Source organism: Pipistrellus kuhlii, unplaced genomic scaffold, assembly GCF_014108245.1.
Source record: "Pipistrellus kuhlii isolate mPipKuh1 unplaced genomic scaffold, mPipKuh1.p scaffold_m20_p_2, whole genome shotgun sequence".
Classification (NCBI taxonomy): domain Eukaryota; kingdom Metazoa; phylum Chordata; class Mammalia; order Chiroptera; family Vespertilionidae; genus Pipistrellus; species Pipistrellus kuhlii.
This window is the reverse complement of record NW_023425515.1, coordinates 182,673,082-182,695,082: the sequence shown is the minus strand read 5'-3', so window position 1 is coordinate 182,695,082 and position 22,001 is coordinate 182,673,082. Positions and strand designations below refer to the sequence as shown.

Sequence of the window (22,001 nt, the reverse complement as noted above, 5' to 3'; positions counted from 1 at the left end):
GACAAAAAGAGCCTGAGTGCCATCACGCCCTGGTCACTGCTGTGGGGGGGCGGGGGGGGGTCTGTGTGAGCGCTGGGGGGAAGGGACTCCTTCAAGAACCACCGCTTCAACAAACAAAATAAAAACCCAAATCCGCTGACACCGGTTTGGCTCAGCCTGCGGACTGAACGGTCCGGGTTTGATTCCAGTCAAGGGCATATACCTTGGTCGCAGGCACATCCCCTGGGAGGGGGGGGGGCGGTTTGCAGGAGGTGGCTGATCGACGTTTCTCATTGATGATTGATGTTTCTAGCTCTCTACCCCTCTCTACCCTTCCTCTCTGTAAAAAATCAATAAGATTAAAGTGACCAGACATCCCAATTTTTAACCATTTGTCCCGCGTCCCTCGGCGTTTTAAAAAAAGTCAGATTTTTTAAAACGCCGCGGGACGCGGGACAAATTGTTAAAAATCGGGACTGTCCCGCCAAACGCGGGACGTCTGGTCACCTTAAAGATATATTCAAAAACAAAAACAAACAAACAAAACAAAAACAAGATCCTTCCAGGGAAGGGGAGAGGGATACCTGCAGCTACAGAGGGGACTGTGCTGGCGGCTCCCTGTCTTAATCTCACCCTTCTCCTCCACCTGCGGCCTCTGCCTCCCTGGTCCTCCGTTAACAGTCCCAGCGGGAGGCCGAAACGCAGGGGAGGGCCTGCAGCAGCCACAGCGGCTGCCTCCACTCTGTCCCTCTCCCTCAGGAGCACCCCGGTCTCCCTGGGGCCACTGTTACATTCTGAGGCAGGGAAACAGGGAATCCCACAGGGAGGGAGGCTCCCCAACTGGCTATTCCTGTTTCCTCAGGAGCTCCGGTGCCACCTGTGCTGGGACCTTCTCTGGAACCATCTAGAATTAGGAGCCGAAGTGCAGTGCCGTCCAGAAGCCTGGACAGGCGCTCAGAGGCCCCGCCACCTCGAGGCGGGGAGGCGGGGCGGGGGTGGGGGGCCGGGGAGCTGGCCGGGGTCCCTGGAAGCCAGAAGCCCCTGCAGGGCGGACAGTGCAGCCTGTCTGAGGTCTTACAGGGACCAGAGCGATGGCCCTGCCAACACTGGAGGAAGACACACAAACAACACTCAACCTGAAATAAATACAAAGGCAGTAAGTGCTCTGCGGCCATCGGGGGGTCCTCATCCCCCCTCAGAAGGCCTTTCCCTGGACCTGGTCACCTCATCCGTGGCCCCTTCACATTAGAGGTCAGAGGTCAGAAGACTGAACGGGCCTTCCGAGGCCCAGCTTCCGCTGGGAAGGACAGGACCCAACCCCTGACACGATCCTCACCCGTACCCTCCACAGGCCCCCGGACAGCTTCGGCCGGTAGGACACGGGGGCAGGAGGGAGAGGAGACCCCCATGCCCTGAGGGTGGCATCTGTGCCCAGTGTCCCCATCTGTCTGCCCGTGGCGGAGCTGCGGGGGGCGGGCAGGGCCACTCAGTTAATCAGCAGGTCCCCGAAGTCATAGGAGTCAAACAGGTCGCTGATGCCCTCCCCGCCGTCCAGGCCCCACAGGTAGTCATCTTGGTCCAAGGGCGGGGAGAAGCTGATCAGGGGGGAGCTGTCGGCCAGGGCTGGGCACAGGAGCTGGTCCTCGGTCTGCTGCAGAAGGGGGTGTGGCAGCTCCAGCATGCTGTCTGTGGCCTCCAGGGGGACAAGGGGTGGTGGCGGCAGAGGCGGGACCTGCTGGGAAGTCAGCGATGGCGCTGGAGACAAAGAGACAAGGGTTAGGACTGGCCCTCGGGCCCAGAAGCCTTTGGTCAGACCCCTGAGGCCAAGAACCGCCCTCCGGTTCTCCGGACGACTGTGCCCCCTTCTCTTCTCTCCTGCCCTGCTCCCACCTCGCGGCCCTGGACACTCTCCCTTTTCCCGGTACCAGCTCCAGCAACCGCCCTCCTTCTCCCGCGCTCTCCCCTCTGCTCTCTCACACACTCCACAGGTGCACGCTGTCCAGAGAGCTCCCCTGCTCCCGTCAGCAGGGCTAACACCGAGAGGCCACGAGGCAAATGTGGGGAGGGACAGCCATGGCCCTAGCCCAGGCCCAGAGCTGGCTTCTGGGCTGGCCCCACCACCAAATGCTCCTTGTGGGGCCTCAGGCTGTTCATCGGTACAACTGGCTTGGGTCGGATGGAGGGCCCCCCACCTCTGCCCGAGGTCCCAGAGGACAAACTGAAGTGAAAGTGGTTTGAACGTTGGACAGCTGTGCACTTGTTGACAGTGGAGTGAGCAGGCAGACGAGGCAGGCGGGGGAGCAGGGTGGGGCGCAGGTCTGGAGCGGGTGATAAGCACTGGGAGGTGCCCGGAGGGACAGATGGCTGGTGCAGGGAGAAGCCCTGGTCCCGGGGCCAGGCCAGGACTCAGGAGCGATCACTAGAGAGAAGCTGGGCGTCGGGGCCAGTGCCCAAGTCCTACCACCAACGTGCTGTGTGGCCTTAGGGAAGTCACTTGCCCTCTCTGGGCTTCAGTTTTACTTGAATGTACAAGGAAGGGTTGCGTTAGGCCAGGGGTCAGCGAACTTCTGTAAAGGGCTGATAGTATTTTAGGCTTTGCAGGACACTTACGTTCTCTGTCACTTTCTTTCCCGCCCCCTACAACTCTTAACAACAGGAAAACCATTCTTAGCTCACAAACCATATAAAAACGGGCTGCATTTGACCTGCAGGCAATAGTTTGTCAGTCCTTGAGTTAGATAAAGAAATGGAATCCAATCTAGGTTCTGTAGATCTGCCCAAACACACCTCTTCTATCAGACCGGCTCTAGCTCTGCATTTGTTTAAACGCCAGGGTCTCACTTAAGGAAATTCTGCTGCTAAGAACACAGAGTGGAACACTGGCCTACGCAGCCTCGAGGAATCCTGCCGGTCGGACCCGATGTGTGAGCCCAGTGAAGGGAAGAACCATCCCAGCGGCCACTCCTTCCGGACTGCCACCTCCCCGGGAAGCCCGCAGGGACCTCCTACCTCCCTGCTCCCCGGCAGCTGCCTCCCACTACTTCCTGCCAAGTGTAGCCAGCTGTTCCGGCCACATCCCACATCCCACGTCCCAGCCAGGGCTGAGCCGGGACCCCTGCCCGGATTTGTTCTGTGCTGTGCAGACAGCACCGGGCGAGGAATGCGGAGACTGAGACACAGCTCTGTGTCTCCCAGCTGGGAGGCCTGGGACAAGCTCTGCCTCAGCTCTTTACCTCCAAACTGGGAATAATGCGACGCCCTGCAGAGCATTGGCCTGCGGACTGAAGGGTCCCAGGTTCGATTCCGGTCAAGGGCATGTATCTTGGTTGTGGACACATCCCTTAGTAGGGGGTGTGCAGGAGGCAGCTGATCGATGTTTCTCTCTCATTGATGTTTCTAACTCTCTATCCCTCTCCCTTCCTCTCTGTAAAAAAAAATCAATTAAAAAAAAAAAAGAACTACTACGAGGATAATGTAGGAATGGGTGCATCTGGTACAGTCGTGGTTCAATAAACCTTAGTTATTCTCACCCAAGAAAGTGCTGAGCCTTCCTCATAAAACCTATATGCTGTGGGCTTATCGAGTGCCAGGAGCTTGGCTGTTCGTAGCTGTCACAGAAGCAGCAGTACTAGTGGCAGTGGCAGTAATAATAATAATAATAATAATAATCACCTTCTTTTATTTCTAGGCATAGTTCTAAGTGCTTTATATATATTAGCTCATTTCATTTTCACAACGACCCACGAAGTAGATACTATTAATGACTAAGCCCAACGTACAGATGAGAGACTGAGGCAAAGAGAGGTCAAATAACTTGTCCAAGGCCACACAGCTGCTAAGTGGAAGAGCTGGGATGCAAATCCCAGCCCCTCTGCCCTCAAGCGGGCTCAGCCTGCCAATGCACACGTGCTTTAGCGTGTAGAGTGTGACGCACACATGTGCAGGAGGACTATACCCGGCCGCTGGGGAGAAGGTGTTGATGTGGAAGAGGAAACCAAGGCCAGCGGCACTGCCAGCTTCTGTCCCTGTGCTCAGAGGGCCTACCTGGGGATGCCGTGGGTGCCAGGGCGCCAGGGCTGGTGCTGCTGCAGGGCTGGGCGGAGTCAGGAGTGGGGTTGAGGGTGGACGTGGAGGAGACAGGCTCCTTGGCGGGGCTCTCTGGTTCCTGCATCTCCTCCGGGCACAAGTAGACTTCGATGGGCCCCTGCGTGCTCTTCAGATAGATCTGCAGGTTCTCCTGGAGGAGGAGAAGCCAGGGCGTGGCTCTGGGCAGCTGCACATCTACTCACGGGTCAGTGTACACAGACCGGCACACGGGAGCAAGCTCCGCTCCTGAGCTGGGCCCCGAGGCCTGTGGTCAACCAACCCCTGCTGCTTCTGCCTGCCTGGCCCCCAGGCCTTTCTTTCAGGGAGAAAGCCTGGATTTCCCTCCGGGAAGTCACGCTTCCTCCACTCTCGTCCGGGAGTTGGGAGCGGGAGGCAGCCCCCTGCCCCAGCTCCAACGGGCGAGCCCGGGATGCAGGATGAGAGAGGAAAGTGACGGTGACTGTGCAGGGTGGCACGTGACTCAGGTCCGTCCACCGAGCATCCGGCCCAGGGCCCGGAAATGGACGCTCCCCTCGCCCTGGGGTTGCTGAGCTGGTGCCATGAACACTACTTTGCCGCAGGGGAGAGTCCACTTGGGAACGGAGTCGGCACAGAGAACGGCAGTGAGAGGTGGAGCGTGAGGTGAACTTAGTGTCATGGTGTGAGCCCCTGGGTCGAGCCTTGCCTGAAACCCACATCTTCCCCGGACCCGTCACTTACTCCCCTCTCCCCTCGCACTGAAGGGAGTTGGACTTGTCTTTCTGTTTCCCGGAACCATAAGCTCCAACCCTGCCTCTGGTCCACCACATCCCGGCAGCCTAAGCCACAGCTGACCACACGCACGCCATCCCTGCATGCACTCGGCTCTCCAGGCAGGTCAGGAGCAAAGCGGCAGCTGACCACACACACACACACACACACACACACACACACACACGTGCGCGCGCGCGACATTCATGCAGCACCCTCCTTCCCCTACTCCACCCAGCAAACATCCTGCTCAGTATCACTGAGATAAGTTTGACAGGTGATGACTAAACTTAGTGTGGCGATCATAGTTAAGGTATACCCCTGTCGAGTCCTTATATTGTACACCTGAAACTAGCACAATAGTGTGTACAACTACATATAAGTACATAAATAAGACAATTTAAAAACAAAATCCTTTCAAAATCTTTTTTTCTTGAAATATTAATGTTTATTGCATGTAACATACTTAAGATTGTTTTTCTTGAAATATTAATGCTTATTTAAAATTTTTTCTTGCCGAAACCGGTTTGGCTCAGTGGATAGAGCGTCGGCCTGCGGACTGAAGGGTCCCGTGTTCGATTCCAGTCAAGGGCATGTACCTTGGTTGCGGGCACATCCCCAGTGGGGTGTGTGCAGGAGGCAGCTGATCGGTGATTCTCTCTCATCGATGTTTCTAACTCTCTATCCCTCTCTCTTCCTCTCTGTGAAAAATCAATAGAGTATATTTTAAAATAAATAAATAAATAAAAATAATTTTTTTCCCCTTGAAATATTAATGTTTTAAAAAAAATCCTATTAATTGTTTAGGACCCAGTTTAACTGTCACCACCTATGGGTGCATCCTCCAACTCTCCTTCCTCCCAGCCCACAAAGCACATCTCCCACCTGCAAATCACAGCATCCCTGCCTGGGTCTCGTCCCCTCTAGCCTCTGAGGTCGGCTGAGGTGGTGGGCGGGGCCTCATTTATCTGAATGTTCTTCCATTAAACATATTATTCTGTGAGCCTTTATCAGACTCTGAGTTGGAAGTTTCTCACTCATTATAGAGCTCAGAAATAACGCACATGAGAAGGAACGTACTTTTGTGGGGTGTACACTCTAATGGACGAAGCAGAACATAGTCATGTAAACACCAAGATATTGGTTATGAAGTCTGGGGGTGATCAGGGAAGGCTTCCTGGTGGAAGTGATGCTCGAGTGCAGGATCAATAGAGTAAACCGGGCAGAGAGAGGGAAGGGCGTGTCAGCTGGAGGGAACAGCATGTGCGAAGGCGCTGCCCTGGGGACAAGCTTAGGTGGTGGGGAAACTGCAGGCAGGTCGGAGGCTGAAGCAGAGAAGAGGAGCCGCATGGGAGAGGAGGATGGCAAAGTAAGAGCAGAGAGGCCTCCTGGGGGGTGTTAAGAATTTTGGTCCTGCCCCTGGCTCAGTTGGCTGAGCATCACTGGTGCATTTTTTTTTTTTTTTTGAGAGGTCACTGTTCGATTTCAACCAGGGCATATGGGGGCATGGAGGAGGCAGCAAATCATTGTTTTCCTCTCTCTCTCATTGATGTTTCTCTTTTCCTTTCCCTTCCTCTTTCTCTAAAATCAACTTTTAAAAAATGCTTTTGGTCTTTAATCCAGGGCAGCATGGTTGGCACAGAAGGGCTCCTGTGAGCTCTAACACTGCTGTGAGCACTAACGCTGCTGTGTGCGGGCACACGTTACTGTGAGCACTAACGCTGCTGTGTGCGGGCACACGTTACTGTGAGCACTAACACTGCTGTGTGCGGGCACACGTTACTGTGAGCACTAACACTGCTGTGTGCGGGCACACGTTACTGTGAGCACTAACTGCTGTGTGCGGGCACACGTTACTGTGAGCACTAACACTGCTGTGTGCGGGCACACGTTACTGTGAGCACTAACGCTCCTGTGTGCGGGCACACGTTACTGTGAGCACTAACACTGCTGTGTGCGGGCACACGTTACTGTGAGCACTAACTGCTGTGTGCGGGCACACGTTACTGTGAGCACTAACTGCTGTGTGCGGGCACACGTTACTGTGAGCACTAACACTGCTGTGTGCGGGCACACGTTACTGTGAGCACTAACTGCTGTGTGCGGGCACACGTTACTGTGAGCACTAACACTGTGTGCGGGCACACGTTACTGTGAGCACTAACACTGTGTGCGGGCACACGTTACTGTGAGCACTAACGCTGCTGTGTGCGGGCACACGTTACTGTGAGCACTAACGCTCCTGTGTGCGGGCACACGTTACTGTGAGCACTAACACTGCTGGTGCGGGCACACGTTACTGTGAGCACTAACTGTGTGCGGGCACACGTTACTGTGAGCACTAACACTGTGTGCGGGCACACGTTACTGTGAGCACTAACTGCTGTGTGCGGGCACACGTTACTGTGAGCACTAACACTGCTGTGTGCGGGCACACGTTACTGTGAGCACTAACACTGCTGTGTGCGGGCACACGTTACTGTGAGCACTAACACTGCTGGTGCGGGCACACGTTACTGTGAGCACTAACTGCTGTGTGCGGGCACACGTTACTGTGAGCACTAACACTGCTGGTGCGGGCACACGTTACTGTGAGCACTAACTGCTGTGTGCGGGCACACGTTACTGTGAGCACTAACACTGTGTGCGGGCACACGTTACTGTGAGCACTAACTGATGTGCGGGCACACGTTACTGACTGAGCACTAACACTGCTGTGTGCGGGCACACGTTACTGTGAGCACTAACTGCTGTGTGCGGGCACACGTTACTGACTGAGCACTAACGCTCCTGTGTGCGGGCACACGTTACTGTGAGCACTAACACTGCTGGTGCGGGCACACGTTACTGACTGAGCACTAACGCTGCTGTGTGCGGGCACACGTTACTGTGAGCACTAACACTGTTGTGTGCGGGCACACGTTACTGTGAGCACTAACACTGCTGGTGCGGGCACACGTTACTGTGAGCACTAACTGCTGTGTGCGGGCACACGTTACTGTGAGCACTAACTGCTGTGTGCGGGCACACGTTACTGTGAGCACTAACACTGCTGTGTGCGGGCACACGTTACTGTGAGCACTAACACTGCTGTGTGCGGGCACACGTTACTGTGAGCACTAACGCTCCTGTGTGCGGGCACACGTTACTGTGACACTAACGCTGCTGTGTGCGGGCACACGTTATTGTGAGCACTAACGCTCCTGTGTGCGGGCACACGTTACTGTGAGCACTAACACTGCTGTGTGCGGGCACACGTTACTGTGAGCACTAACACTGCTGTGTGCGGGCACACGTTACTGTGAGCACTAACGCTGCTGTGTGCGGGCACACGTTACTGTGAGCACTAACGCTGCTGTGTGCGGGCACACGTTACTGTGAGCACTAACGCTCCTGTGTGCGGGCACACGTTACTGTGAGCACTAACACTGTTGTGTGCGGGCACACGTTACTGTGAGCACTAACACTGCTGGTGCGGGCACACGTTACTGTGAGCACTAACGCTGCTGTGTGCGGGCACACGTTACTGTGAGCACTAACTGCTGTGTGCGGGCACACGTTACTGTGAGCACTAACACTGCTGGTGCGGGCACACGTTACTGTGAGCACTAAAGCTCCTGTGTGCGGGCACACGTTACTGTGAGCACTAACTGCTGGTGCGGGCACACGTTACTGTGAGCACTAACGCTCCTGTGTGCGGGCACACGTTACTGTGAGCACTAACGCTCCTGTGTGCGGGCACACGTTACTGTAAGCACTAACGCTCCTGTGTGCGGGCACACGTTACTGTGAGCAGGACACAGGGCTGGTGGGATGCGGAGAGAAACCAGAAACAGAGGTTCTTCCCGGGCCAGACTCTGTTGCCCTTTCCAGCTTCTGTCATTTCTGCCCCGGCTCAGAGAACGCAGATCTTGCCATGGGTACCTGCGTGGCCTGGGGCAGCTGGGGGCCGGGCAGTGCCTGGGACAGAGCTTCCTGGACCTCCTAGCCCCGCTCTCCGCCAGTGCTTCCCCTCTCACCTCATTCCGGTCGGGCACTTCCAGTCTTGTCTGCGGAGGGGCCTTGACCGCGATCACAGTCTGCTCCCTGAAGGTGTCGATAGCACGGATGTCCTGGTAGGTCACGTAGGCCAGTGTGGGGGGCGGGGGAGTCAAGGAAGTCAAAATCCACACCCGGCCCGCCAGGCAGGGTCCGAGCCACTTCTCCTCAGCCTCTGGACATTTTTTCTCATTCGTTATAGAACCCCAGAAATAACCCCGAACTGTAACCTGTTCTTTTAATATCAAAGTTACCTTGGATCCCTTTAGAAATCATTTCTTAATGCTGCCTTTTATCAGGTTTTACACAAAAGGCTTCATCTCTCAAACTAGAGAAGGCAGGAAGATATGTCTTTTTCTTTTTTCCTTTTATAACCCTATCTTTATTGCACTTGCTGATTTTCAGTAAGGAAGATGTCTTATTTATTTAAAACTTTCACAATGCCTAGCATCCATCCAAAAACACAAAGCCATCTCCAAAAACCAATTAGATGGTAAAACTATTTGGGGAAAATGTCTGAAAAGCCTTAGCAAAGTCCATTCTCTGTGACCTCATTATTTCAAACCTAGGAATCTGACCTAGGGAAATAAGTTAAAAAAAAAAAAAATAGGACAATGTTTTATATATAAAAGCATTCATCATTTTGTTGCTTCATAGGAGCATAAATCTAGAATAGATCTAAATGTCCATTTTAGGCCTTATCAACAAACCAGAGTGTAATCTGAGTAGGATATTCTCAAACTATTTTAAATATGAGGTTAAACCACATGAGATTGCTGTTTTTGTAGATAAAAAATGGTTCAATATCAACAACTTCATGTGGATCAGGAAGGATTTGTAACTCATAAAAACTGTCTGTGGTAGTATACTAAGGGGAGAAAAGCAGGATATAAAGTGTTATGCACAGCAGTCACACACTATCCTGTATGATAAAAGGCTAATATGCAAATCGACCGAACAGTGGAACTACCGGTTGCTATGATGTGCACTGACCATCAGGGGGCAGACGCTCAATGCAGGCGCTGTCCCCCGGTGGTCAGTGCGCTCCCACAGGGGAGCACCACTTGGCCAGAAGCCGGGCTCACGGCTGGTGAGCACAGCGGCGGTGGCAGGAGCCTCTCCCGCCTCCGTGGCAGCGCTAAGGATGTCTGACTGACGGCTTAGGCCAGCTTCCCATCCCCCAAGGACTCCCGGACTGAAAGAGGGTACAGGTCAGGCTGAGGGACACCCCCCGCCCCAAAGTGCATGAATTTCATGCATTGGGCCTCTAGCATAGGGGTGTCGAACTCAATCAGAGAAGGGGCCAAAATCTAAAATCCAGCCTAAATCGCGGGCCGAATGGTTTACTGAACAGTCATAAACTGTCATTGTGATGGAAACGCAGCGGAGTGCAGTGATGACAGCGCGGTGCTGGCCACATTGCAAGGCCTGGCGGGACGGATTTGGCCCGCGGGCCTTGTGTTTGACACATGTGCTCTAGCATTTAAATAACACACAACCTGTGTATGTTTAAAGAACAATGTTATGGTGGCTGCTATTTCTTTCCTCCACTTTGCAGATTTAAAGAAATGTGCTTGTCTTACTTTTGTACTATGAGAAAGCAACTTCAACAGAGTCAAGAAGAAAAGCCACCCAGAAAGGAAAAAGCAGATGTGCAGATATGCCAGACCCCGAGGGCGGTATTGCATCAACTCCGGGTAGATATGAAAGCGTGCAGCAGGCCCAGCCCCCTGACCACCTCCTCCCCGGTCACCGAGGATATTTCTTGTTGGCCTTGTCCTCGGTCAGGTGCTTGAAGTTCAGAGAGCAGCTCTGGATGAGCTGGTCCAGGGCCTGCTCCGTGCTCATCAGCTCCTTCAGCTCCTGTCCCAGCTGCTGCTGCTTCCCAGGCCGGGTGGGGTCTCCCAGAGCTCCTTTGCCTCTGGGAACAGAGCGGCCCCCCGGCGTCAGTCTTAGTGCACAACCAGGGACCCCAACCTGAGCACAGCTGCGCAGAGCCGCGGGGATGCAGACGGTGTCAATCCCCAGGACGAGGCCATCCTCAGGGTCTACCAGAGTGCTCCCGGGTTGTGCAAGTCAGCAGTCCCGTCTGGCTCCCAGGGAGCTGCTGGAAAGCGAACCTTGAGGTTTGAGGATTGGGCTAGGACAGTGGTCGGCAAACTCAGTCAACAGAGTCAAATATAAAGAGGACGACGATTGAAATTTCTTTTTGAGAGCCAAAATTTTTAAACTTAAACTTCTTCTAACACCACTTCCTCAAAATAGACTCGCCTAGGCCGTGGTATTTTGTGGAAGAGCCACACGCAAGATGCCAAAGAGCCACGTGTGGCTCACGAGCCAGTTTGCCGACCACTGGGCTAGGGAAAAGTAACAAGTCAGGGCATTACCCCACGTGTGGAGGGCTTTCCGCTCTGTCCACCCTTGCCCCAGCCTCCCCCATATGTCGGGGAGCTAGAATGACCTCGGTCCTGACCCCCCTGCCTCGGTTCTCTTAGGGTTCATGCCAGGGGCTGCAGGTCTGCTCTTTACGACCTTGTAGCAGGGATGGGAGGAGGCTGGAGTACTCATATCTCCCAGCGGGAAGGAGTCTGGGTGGTTAGCTCTCGGGCCCCTGGGGACTTTCCTAAACTAGAAGAGGGAACTCTTGGGATCCTTGACTCGAGAGAATGCAGTCCTCCGAGGCCTTCACACATCCTGGAAAGCATTCTCCACCCTAGGCCTGCCACGCACTCCTCCTAATGTTGCTCCAGCACGTACACCTGTTCCTCTACTCTGCTTAGATACTGGCTCCGCCCCCAGCGGATAAGCCTATTGGATGTTGCTCTTGGTCCACCCCTGCCGCTTGTGCCCATTGGATGCTGCTCTCAACCCCACCCCTGCCGCTTGTGCCCATTGGATGCTGCTCTCAACCCTCACCCTTGACATTCACACCCACTGGACACTGCTCCTGGCTCTGCCCCCAGCCCCAGCCCAGGCACTCACACCCACTGGATGTTGTTCTTGGCCTTCTTGCGAATCAGCTGGATGCCCTCCAGCACGTTGGTGATGTCATAGATGCGCCGCTTCTGCACGTCCAGCACCTCCGCAGCCCAGTTCAGGTCCAGGACCCCGTCCTTGGACTCGCTCAGGAGGTAAATGAACTTCTTGGTGAGCAGCCCCAGCGATGTGTCGTACCGAGTCTTCTCCCCGGGGGACTTGGGTGCTGAGGAGGAAAGGGGCCCGGCCATCGCTCAGAGAGGCCCAGCCTGGGGAGCCTGCTCCGGGAACCTGGACCCATTCGGTACCCCCCTTCCCGGAAGCACCCACTTTCCACCGGGAGGGAGGGGATCATTCACTACCGTTGTCCAAACCGGAAGCCTCGTGCCTCCAGAGGGAAAGTGATTTGCTTACGGTCTCACAGTTAAAGTCAGAGTCGGGGCTAGAAACCAAGTGTCCGGATACCTGGTTCAGAGGCTCTTTCCACCACAGCTTAGGCAGCTCTATCACCACTACCATCACCATCACCAAATGCTTACTGTGTGTAGATCAATGTCCTATGCAATTTCCACAGACAACAAACGTGATCCTTACAACAGCCTATAAATTTGGTGTATAACCATCCCCATTTTATAGATGAGAACACTGAGGCACAAGGCAGGTTCAGTAGCTTGCTCAGCTCGCTCGGCTAGAAAGTGGCAAAGCTGGAATTTACATCCAGGAGTCTGGTTCCAAGTCTTCCTTCTTCTTCTTCTTCTTCTTCTTCTTCTTTTTTTTTTTTTTTTAATATATTTTATTGATTTTTCACAGAGAGGAAGGGAGAGGGATAGAGAGCTAGAAACATCGATGAGAGAGAATCATCGATCAGCTGTCTCCTGCACACCCCCTACTGGGGATTTGCCCACAACCAATATACATGCCCTTGATTGGAATCGAACCTGGGACCCTTCAGTCTGCAGACCGACGCTCTATCCACTGAGCAAAACCGGTTTCGGCCAAGTCTTCCTTCTTCACCATTACTCTATCCTGCCAGTTATGTCAGGCATTTGGAATTAGGGCAGGGAGGGAATGACCAGCTGGGACTTGAGAACATTCTTACAGACTTGCCTCTCGTCTCCGTGTGCAGCCCAGTGGTTATCTGAGCGGAATCAGTCCTGTCACATCGAAGGGGGCAGGGTCACGGAAAGGTCCCTTTCTTACTGGAGCTGATGTCACAAGACACCGCATCTCAGCTGCAACATCTTAAACCGCAAGGAGAACTTTTGCAATAAAGTGACTTGCAATTCATACAGCAAGTGGATGTCCAAACTAGATCAGGAAACTGAGTTTTAGAGAGTCTCAGATTCCTCTAGGACAGTGTTTCCCAAAGTGCGGTACGCATACCCCCAGGGGTACGGGAAGAGTTTGGTGGGGGTACGCGTTGCTCCGGAGTTTGGTGGGGATACGCACTGCACCGTGCTTAGCTGCGCCTAATTCTACCTCTCATGAGTACAAGGGGTACTCAGCGTTACGAAAATTATAGAAGGAGTACACATATGTCAAAAGTTTGGGAAACTGCTCTAGAAGGAGACTTCGGAAGCCTTTAACATACAGATGCAAGCATTTGGCACACGGGCTGCTTTTTCAACCAGTGCACGTGGGATCCTTTGATAAAGAGCTTGGGCACTTCTACCCATCGACTGGGAAGGAAGCCTTCTTACTCTTCCTGATCTAGCTGTGCCTCAGTTTACAGACGAGACCATTGAATGAAAAGGTTCACGGAAAAGGAGTGGCCAGTCAGGTCAGGGCACAGCCCCGCCAGGACCCCCAAGCCCCTGACCCTCACGCTTCCCACCCGGTCACATACCTTCTTCGTTGGGTTTCTGTCCCCCAAAGTAAGAGTTCTCTCTATCACAGGTGCGGAACCTCCCGCTCTAACCAGGATACTGGCTGCAAATACGGAGGCGGAAAACCTCTCCTCTGGTTCTCAGCCTCTGAGGCCGGGTGAATCCGAGCGTCACTTCCCTTCGCTAGCTCTCTGTCTGCATCCCTGCTCCTCTCTGAGCTGGATCCTCTCTTTTAGAGAAGGTCAGGTTGAATGAAATGCAAACAAAAATAGTAAGTTCCCAAACCAATCGCTGGTCATCCCGTTTGGAACCCAAGAGCGGTGTATAGTGTGAGAGAAGGAGTACAAGACTAGGTGGTAGCCGAAACCAGTTTGGCTCAGTGGATATAGAGCATCAGCCTGTGGACTGAAGGGTACCGGGTTCGATTCCGGTCAAGGGCATGTACATTGGTTGCGGGCACATTCCCGGTAGGGGGTGTGCAGGAGGCGGCTGGTCGATGTTTCTCTCTCATCGATGTTTCTAGCTCTCTATCCTTCTCCCTTCCTCTCTGTAAAAAAAAAAAAAAAATCAATAAAATATATTAAAAAAAAAAAAAAAAAGACTGGGTGGTAGTCCAGACTCTACTTACCGGCAGTGACCTTGGGCAAGCCACCCTGGCTCTGAGCCTCCAGTGTTTTATCAGTAAAAGAGGGGCAATCCTCTCTCCCTGGCAGGGCCCAGCGAGAACACACAGGAAACGGCCGTGTACACCAGGAAGTGTGCTGCAAATACCCCTCCCGGGGATCTGGGCAGGGCAGCTGCCCTCCACCCCTGCCCACCCCGTCTCCCGAGTCTGCCCCCGGAGGCCCCGCCAGCACCACTTACTTTTCGGGCTGGGGAGGCCATCCACTCTAATGAGCTTCCCCTTGGGGGTCTGGAGCTCCAGGACCGCGGGCCGCCCGATGCCCTCCAGGTCCAGCTTCCTTTTGGCCTTGGAGAGAGAGGGGAGGGAGAGGCAGAGTTTGAGAATCATTCCCCCTCAGACTTTTCCCAACCGGGGCCCGAGGCCACCAGCAGCCACTTCCTGCCTCAGGGCACCACCAGTCCTGCAGAAACGGGACTGTGCTTGGTAAGGAAGTACCAATGACCTTAAACGTGACCTTTCAAGGGAAGGACGTCCTGGTTTCTGAGGGTCACCCAGCACTCCCATCCTCTGAGGCCCAGGCACCTGAGACCCTGCCAAAGCCAGTCTGGCCAAGAGCTCAGAGTCCCTTAAAAACAGGCCACAAGGTCACTGCCACCTCTGCCCCTTCCCCCATGCACCGAGGATGGTGCAGGAAGGGGTGGGTGGGGCCTAAACCACATCAGACTGGGGACAGCCCCCCTCCTGCAGGAGCAGCTGCCGCAGCCACCCTGGGTGCCCATCACAGCGCCACAGCTGGCCCTTATCAGGGTGGGGCCGGGCATCCACCCAGGCCCAGGGCACTTCCTGGACCGGTGCCACGCCTCAGGGAGGTGCCCGCAGCGGGAAGCAGTGCAAACATCCCCCACCGCAGGTTTGGGTTCCAGCTCCAGGGCCCAGGGACTCCTGAATGGACTCCGTTTGCCACTCTCTCTCTCTGTGGAGAGGGGCAGACAATGAATCCTTCCCTGCGTCTTACGGACAAGCAGCTGAGGTCCCCTGCCCCCCGCCCTGTTCCTGCCAAGCTTGGGAAACACCTGCTGGGGAAATCAAACCACAGACCCAGCTGCTCCTCTCCGCCCCATCGCCACCCGGCCCTGCTAGGCCCGGAAGGGGCCTCTCTCCAGGTTAGGGCTGGGCAGGGGCAGGGGCAGGGGCAGGGCCGGGACACTGGGGCACTGGGACACGGGGTCAGGGACCTGAGCTTGCACCTCCCAGCTCCTTCACGGTGTGTGTGTGTGTGTGTGACTTGGGGAAAGGCCCCACACCTCGGGCCTGTTTCCTCCTTTTTAAAGTGGGGCAGACAGAGTGCTCAGCCTGCAGCTCAGCGCACAGTGGATGCTCAGGACATGAGACGCCTTCTCTGAAACCCAATCTCGGCCTCTCGGCACACCCTGGTGGGAGTTGCCGAGCCCATTTCTCCCTCTCCCCGCCCCCAGTCCCCCTCACCCCATCGGAGCAGAGAGGCCTATTTTAACCTTTGGCGGTGAGGTCATGCTCGGCGGGGCTGAGCCTTCTAACCGCTGCGGAGCACAGCTGGGCTGACAGGTGTGGGCGGTGATGACAGTTCTTGCTCTAAGCTCCCCTCTGGGCTGTCTCCCCCCCCCCCCCCCCCGCCTGCTCCAGGAAGTCCTCTTGGATTGGTCTGAGGAGCATTGCTCCTCCGTTTCTCTCCTCCACACCTGCCCTGGCCTGGACATAATCCAAGGGCCTCCCTGCTCATTCCTCTTTAAGTCTCTCTGGAATATTCCTTTTCTAACCTCCCAGCGGGTGACATCCTAGAGTCTAGGGTAGGTGACCTTCTCCAGCCTCATCTTGCCTCTAGCACCCCGGCACTCCTCACCTCACTCCATCTTCCCAACACCACTGATCCTCATCTTACGGCTGAGGTAACAGACTATCAATCCAGATAGAAGTTATTGATCCCAGAATCCTTCATCCAGTCCTCAAAAGGAATGCCAAAGGCCGGGAGAAGGAAAGTGAGTCTGAGTTCTCCCTGAGATAGAGGTAGGGCAAGCCAGAATCTCCCCCAGCCCAACCACCTCCCCTACCGGACCGGAGCCAGCCCTGCTAAGTTTCCAGAACATTCCAGGAAGACCCCCATGACCTGCGGGTGGGAAGGAGGGGAGGCCCTTGAACAGAGTACCTGTGCCGGGCCAGTCCCGTGCTCATCAGCCCTGCACCATCAGTTTTGGCAATCTCTCTCGGAAGAGAAGTGGCGACTCGGAGAGGTTAAGCCGTGTGCCCAAGGTCAGAGTTTGAACCCAGGTCTGTCTGATTCCAAAGCCATGCACCAGGCTGCCCCAGCTCCATCCCATTCACATTCCCTCCGAATCGGCTGGAATGTGGGCCAAGGCCTTCCTCTACCCTCCTGCCCCCATTACTTACACTTACACACACACACACACAGCACACACACATCCTCTCCCTCCTCTCCCTCTCTCTCACCCTTATCCTGCATCTCAGAGTCCCTAAGCAGCATTGTGCCCCTCACCCGAGGACATCGGTCACCTTTATGCATTGCCCAGAGAAGGGTCTGCTCACGGGTAGGGCCTGCGCCTGCAGAACACACGTGGCAGAGGGCAAGCCCAGAAGGACGAGGAGCCAGGAGAGGCCGAGTCAGGGGCACCCGGGTTCCCATACGGCCCTCCCACCCACTTCTTGGCTGGAAAGTCAGTTGCCTTCCTGAGTCCCACCTGTGAAATGGAGCTCAGGACTCGGGGGTGGGGGAGGGGTGCTGTCACCACAGCGCCAGGAGCAGCAGCAGGGGGAGAGTTCAGAGGTAAGCTGAGAAGACAGGGACGTGCCAAGAGCAAAGGTCTGGGACCACACCCCGCGGCCAGGGTGGCTCGGACCCTCGCAGGCAGCCCCTGGGGCTGTTTCTTAGAGGCCTGGTGAAGATGAGAGGCCACCCAGCCAACCCCAAGGCAGAAGACCAAGCTCCTCTCTCAGGCCAGAGCCCAGGAGACTCAACCAGCAAGGTGTTCCTTGTCCTTCATGGTTCTCAGAGGACATTTGGAAAATATCGAGAAATTAAAGGGAAAGGAGAACCGTGCAGAACCCCACCCTCTTCAAGGGTTCCCTCGGGGACGAAAGGCAAGGATGCAGGGTGCTTGGCTGGAGCAGGGACTCCACAGACAAATTCCCACGCATCTCCAGAAAGCGGCGGGAAAAGCACTAAGCAGTGAGCGCTGAGCCCTGGGCCCTGGCCTGCCTTCTGCCGTTGAACCTGGCTGGGCAGTGCCTGCGGTTCCCTTTAACCAGCAGCCGCTGACAAATCCTGCTCGCCCTGCACTTTGCAGCCGGGCCACAGAGCAAGCGCCACACCCAGGGCTGGGTCTGGAGCCGTTCCAGGTCACACCCTGGTGAAATGAGTAAGCAGGGGGCCAAGGCCTGCCCACAGGGCTGTGGGCACCGGGCACCTGAGGACTGACAGGGGAGGGGCTTCTGGGCCTGGTAAGCCTGTAGGGTGGGGTCCGATGCAAGGAGACTCTCCCACCTGTGGGCTTGTTACCTGGACGAGGGACCTCGCGTCTCTGCTCGGTCTCCTCATCGGTGAGATGCCCCATCCCGGGCATCCTGACCAAGATAAGGAAGGGGAAGAGTGACAAGCAGTGCCTGGCGCGCAGCGGGCTCTGGGTAACAGAGAGCCATTCTTGCTGTGATTACGGAGCCCCTCTGGGAGGGAGGTACAAACAGAGGCTCTCGGGCTCCTCAGGGAGGGAAGCAGTTCAAAACCACAGCTGTTACTGAAACTCCGCCAGGGTGCCTGCAGCAGCTGGCCGGAGGAGACAGGCCGGCCCTGAGCCCCTTCCTGGGGAGAGGAGTCCTCAGAGAGGACGGAGGGTACCTGCCTGCGGTCACACACATCCCTGGACGGCCGTGGACAGGAGCTCAATCCCCCTCTCAACCCCCCCGGAACGGGGCTACTTGTGCCATCTACTCCAGGGGGCTTAAAACTGTCTTAGGCTGTAAATGCTGAACACAAGACCTAGTTATTCGTGGCTGCTTGACCAGTAAAATGAAAACAGCTCTCCTTCCTCCTGGCAGGAAATCATGGTTCCGGTGGCAGAGCATTGGGGCTCTGCCTGCATCCAGCAACAGCGAGGGTTCCGTGCCTGTTGACTGACACAGGCCTGACCAGGTGCCTCTAGGGTAGGGGTGTCGAACTCAATCAGAGAAGGGGCCAAAATCTAAAATCCAGCCTAAATCGCGGGCCGAATGGTTTACTGAACAGTCATAAACTGTCATTGTGATGGAAACGCAGCGGAGTGCAGTGATGACAGCCCGGTGCGGGCCACATTGCAAGGCCTGGCGGGACGGATTTGGCCCGAGGGCCTTGTGTTTGACACATGTGCTCTAGGGCATGGCCTGACCCCTGACCCTGAACGGATTCACCACTCACACCTGAGCCAGCCTGCAGCACCCGCGCCCTGGGGCCTGCTTCCCAAACCCGGGGCCTGGAGCTGGACGTGACCTGAGTAAGCACACAGGCGTTTCCCAGAAAATGAAACCGAAGCCCACAGCGAGGAGGTGGCAGTTAGATCAGAAAACAGGCTCTCCAACCCTAACCCAGTCCCCTCGGGCTTTTCCCACTCCACCCTCACCCGATGGCTGATCAGATTCTCATGGACTCCATCCAGGAATTCCGCTCCCACACAACACATCCTGTGCCCAATGCCACCTCACCTGGGGCCCTCCCTGGCAGCAGGCTTGGAGGCTTGAGGAGGGAATAGTCAAGCTGCCCCCAACTTGCACCTGCTGCTGGCTGTCTGGGAGGGAACGCTGGGCCTGGGGCAGGACCCAGGGTACATAACTGGGAAGGAGTTGGCTGGATGGGAAATTTGGATTCTGTCCAAGCCATACTGAACCTCTGAGACCCCTCCCCAATGCCGCCACCACCACCCCCCCGCCCCCGCCACACACACACACGCACACACACACACACACACACACACACACTTCAAAGTCCCTACAGCATCCGCTCTGTGCCAGCACAACAGCAGGTGCCCAGCACTGGTTTCTGGGCCAAACAATGAATGAAGAAGAATGAATGAATGAATGAATGAATGACGCACCGTTGGCTCCCTGGCCTTCCCCAAGGTCACAGGGTGCGCTGGGGTAGTGGGTTGGGTGTCCACACTCCCAGTGCAGTGTTCATTCCCCTCCACCATCCCAGGGGGTGAGGTTATCCCACCCCGAGCCTGGAAACGAAGGGCTCTTCTCCAGTAGCGGGGGGGTGGGGGTGGGGGGCATTGGATGGTTCTGGACTCTGAAAGCTCCCCTTCTCCCTCCCCAGACTCAACCAGCTTCACCCAAACAGGTTCCCAGGCGCCCCTCCCACCTCCCCACACCCGGAAAGCACAGGGGGAAGAGGGGTCCCCAGAATTACCGGCAGCCGGCCGGCCGGCACGCATCGCACAGCTGGGCCCTCGGGTCCGTGGGGGGTGGCGTCCAGGCAGGTGCCGGGCACCGCGGCGGGGGGCGCCGTCTGCGCGTACAGCGAGGTGGTGTAGTAGGTGGCGGTGAGCGGGCAGAGCTGCGGGCTGCCCAGGCCGGGCGGCCACAGCTCCGTGGGGCTCAGGGCCGGCAGCCCCTGGAGGGGCAGCGCGGCGGCCGGGGCCGGCGCCCGGGGCCCTCGCAGCATGGCCAGCGCCGAGCCCCCTGCCCAGGCGCGCCCGCGGGCACCGGCGCGCTCGGGAGCCTGCGGCGGCTCAGCCGGCCCGGGGCATGGAGCGGGGCCGGGGGCAGCCGCCAAGGGACGCCCGCGGGGCGAGGCCGGACCCTCCCCTCCTGGCCCGCGGCCCGGGGAGCAGCAGCGCCCAGGGATCCCGGCGCGGAGACCGCACCGCCAGGGGCTGCCCCGCCCCGAGGACGGCCGCGACCGGCTCGTCCCCACGCCCCGGGGGCCTCGGCGCCCGGGGTCCGCTGCCTCCGGGGAGGGGTCTCCGGCTCCACGGAGCGGCGATGCGCTCGGTCGTTCGGACGCTCGGACGGGGAGGGGACCGATTGCACCGGCCTCGCTGTGCAGCACCCGCGTCTTTCTCCGCCACTTTTTTTTTTTCTTCTTTTTTTTTTTTTTAGCGCCAAACGGCGTGCCGCGAAATTCGGATCTCCCGCGGAAAATGCCGCGCCGCCGTTGGCCGCAGCAACACTTATAGGCTCCGCCCCCCGGAAGGGACCGCCCCGGACGGCGACTGCGGCTGGCGTTTGGCTGCTTAAAGGGACAGCCACACCCGCCGCCCAGGCCAGGAGGGCGGGCCCGGGGGAAAGAGGGAGCGGCCGGGGGTGTGGAGCGCTGCGGGGGGGGGGGGGTGCCGGGGGGGGGCGGGGGGGCGCCCGGGCCCCTGGGGTTGGGGCGGAACAGTCCTGACCTGAGCCCAGAGAGCAGTACATTCATTCCCCATGCCGAGGACTTTTAAATATATTTCATTGATTTTTTACAGAGAGGAAGAGAGAGGGATAGAGAGTTAGAAACATCAATCAGCTGCCTCTTGCATACCCCCTACTGGGGATGTGCCCGCAACCAAGGTACATGCCCTTGATGGGAATTGAACCCGTGACCTTTCAGTCCGCAGGCCGAAGCTCTATCCACTGAGCCAAACCGGTTTCGGCGGCCGGAGGCCTTTGATTGGCATGCTAGCAGGTATGCATGTCTGTCCTTTTTCTCGCTAAACTGAAAACCGGAATCTGTTCTCTTTCTAGGCAGGGGAGGGAGGGAGCCTAACAGGTAGACTTCTTCCTAGGGGGACATTAACATCTACCGTAGTGAGCGCCTGCTAGATAATTACATGTATTTATTATTATTATTATTATTATTATTACTAATTTGTTTTTTGGTTAATCCTCACCTAAGGATATTTTTTCCGTTGCTTTTCAGAGAGAGTGGAAAGGAGCGAGGGAGGAATTGGGGGGGGGGGGCGGGGGGAGACACGTGGACTGGTTGCCTAGTGGTTGCCTCCTGCACCCTGCAACCCTGGTACGTGCCCCTGACTGGAATCGAACGTACGACCCTAGGGTGTGCAGGCTGGTGCTCTAACCACTGAACAACACCGGCCAGGCCTGTGTGGTTTTATTTTGTTTGACCCAACAATCCTGGGAAGAGGAATGAGGATCTTCCTGGTGAAGAGACTGAGAGGTGGGGTAGCTTGCCCCAGGTCACCTGATTGGAGAACTAGCAGTCTAATCTGGGACAGGCCGGCTCCTGAGCACTTGTTTGTTCCAGTAAAAGGTTCCTCCCCAACTCTCCCAAGCCCTGCCCTGCCCTGCCCTGCCCCTTGTAGGCATGGGTGGGAGTGGGTGGGGGTCCAGAGTGCAGAGCTGTCTTGTTCACAGTTGTCTTCCCCGCAGCCCAACACTCAGTAAATATTTGAATATCTCCAGGTTTCCCGGAAAGAATCCTTTTGTAAGAGCCCCCCTCCCTCATTCAGAACCTTCCTGGTTGATAATACATTTATGTTCCTCTTCTCTCCAGGTTAGAGATGCCGAGGTTCAGAGAAGTGACCTTGGCCAGTGAATGGCTGTGCTGCTAGAAGCTGCTGCTACATTCCAGGTGCTGTGTCTGAGCCTGCATCTCTTAGCCCTTCAGAGTCTGGCCTCCGCTGAGTACCTAGTCCTCATCCTCAGATGGTGAGGCTGAGGTGGCAATAATGTGTTTGGCTCAGTGGTAGAGCGTCGGTCTGCGG

The 22,001-nt window shown here is 56.3% G+C and overlaps 1 protein-coding gene across 1 annotated transcript; it reads right to left on the bottom strand.

Moving 5' to 3' along the window:
- Positions 1 to 487: 487 nt before the first annotated feature.
- Positions 488 to 20,506, bottom strand: E2F2 (E2F transcription factor 2). The gene is made up of 7 exons (XM_036443695.2): positions 19,709 to 20,506; positions 14,520 to 14,625; positions 11,836 to 12,055; positions 10,616 to 10,774; positions 8,835 to 8,949; positions 4,024 to 4,216; positions 488 to 1,734 (listed from the first exon to the last, which is right to left on the bottom strand). Exons 1-7 carry the CDS (start codon positions 19,961 to 19,963, stop codon positions 1,466 to 1,468), a joined length of 1,317 nt encoding a protein of 438 aa, XP_036299588.1. The 5' UTR covers positions 19,964 to 20,506; the 3' UTR covers positions 488 to 1,465.
- Between the last annotated feature and the right edge of the window lie 1,495 nt (positions 20,507 to 22,001).

Bases quoted from the DNA above. Each gene is read 5' to 3' on its own strand.
- E2F2 (XM_036443695.2), bottom strand. From the start codon at position 19,963: ATGCTGCGAGGGCCCCGGGCGCCGGCCCCGGCCGCCGCGCTGCCCCTC. The intron at 14,626-19,708 runs GTAATTCTGGGG...TCTCTCTCCAAG, and splicing joins TGCCGGCCGGCCGGCTGCCG to GCCAAAAGGAAGCTGGACCT. The intron at 4,217-8,834 runs GTGAGAGGGGAA...CTCCTCCTCCAG, and splicing joins AAGTGCCCGACCGGAATGAG to GAGAACCTGCAGATCTATCT.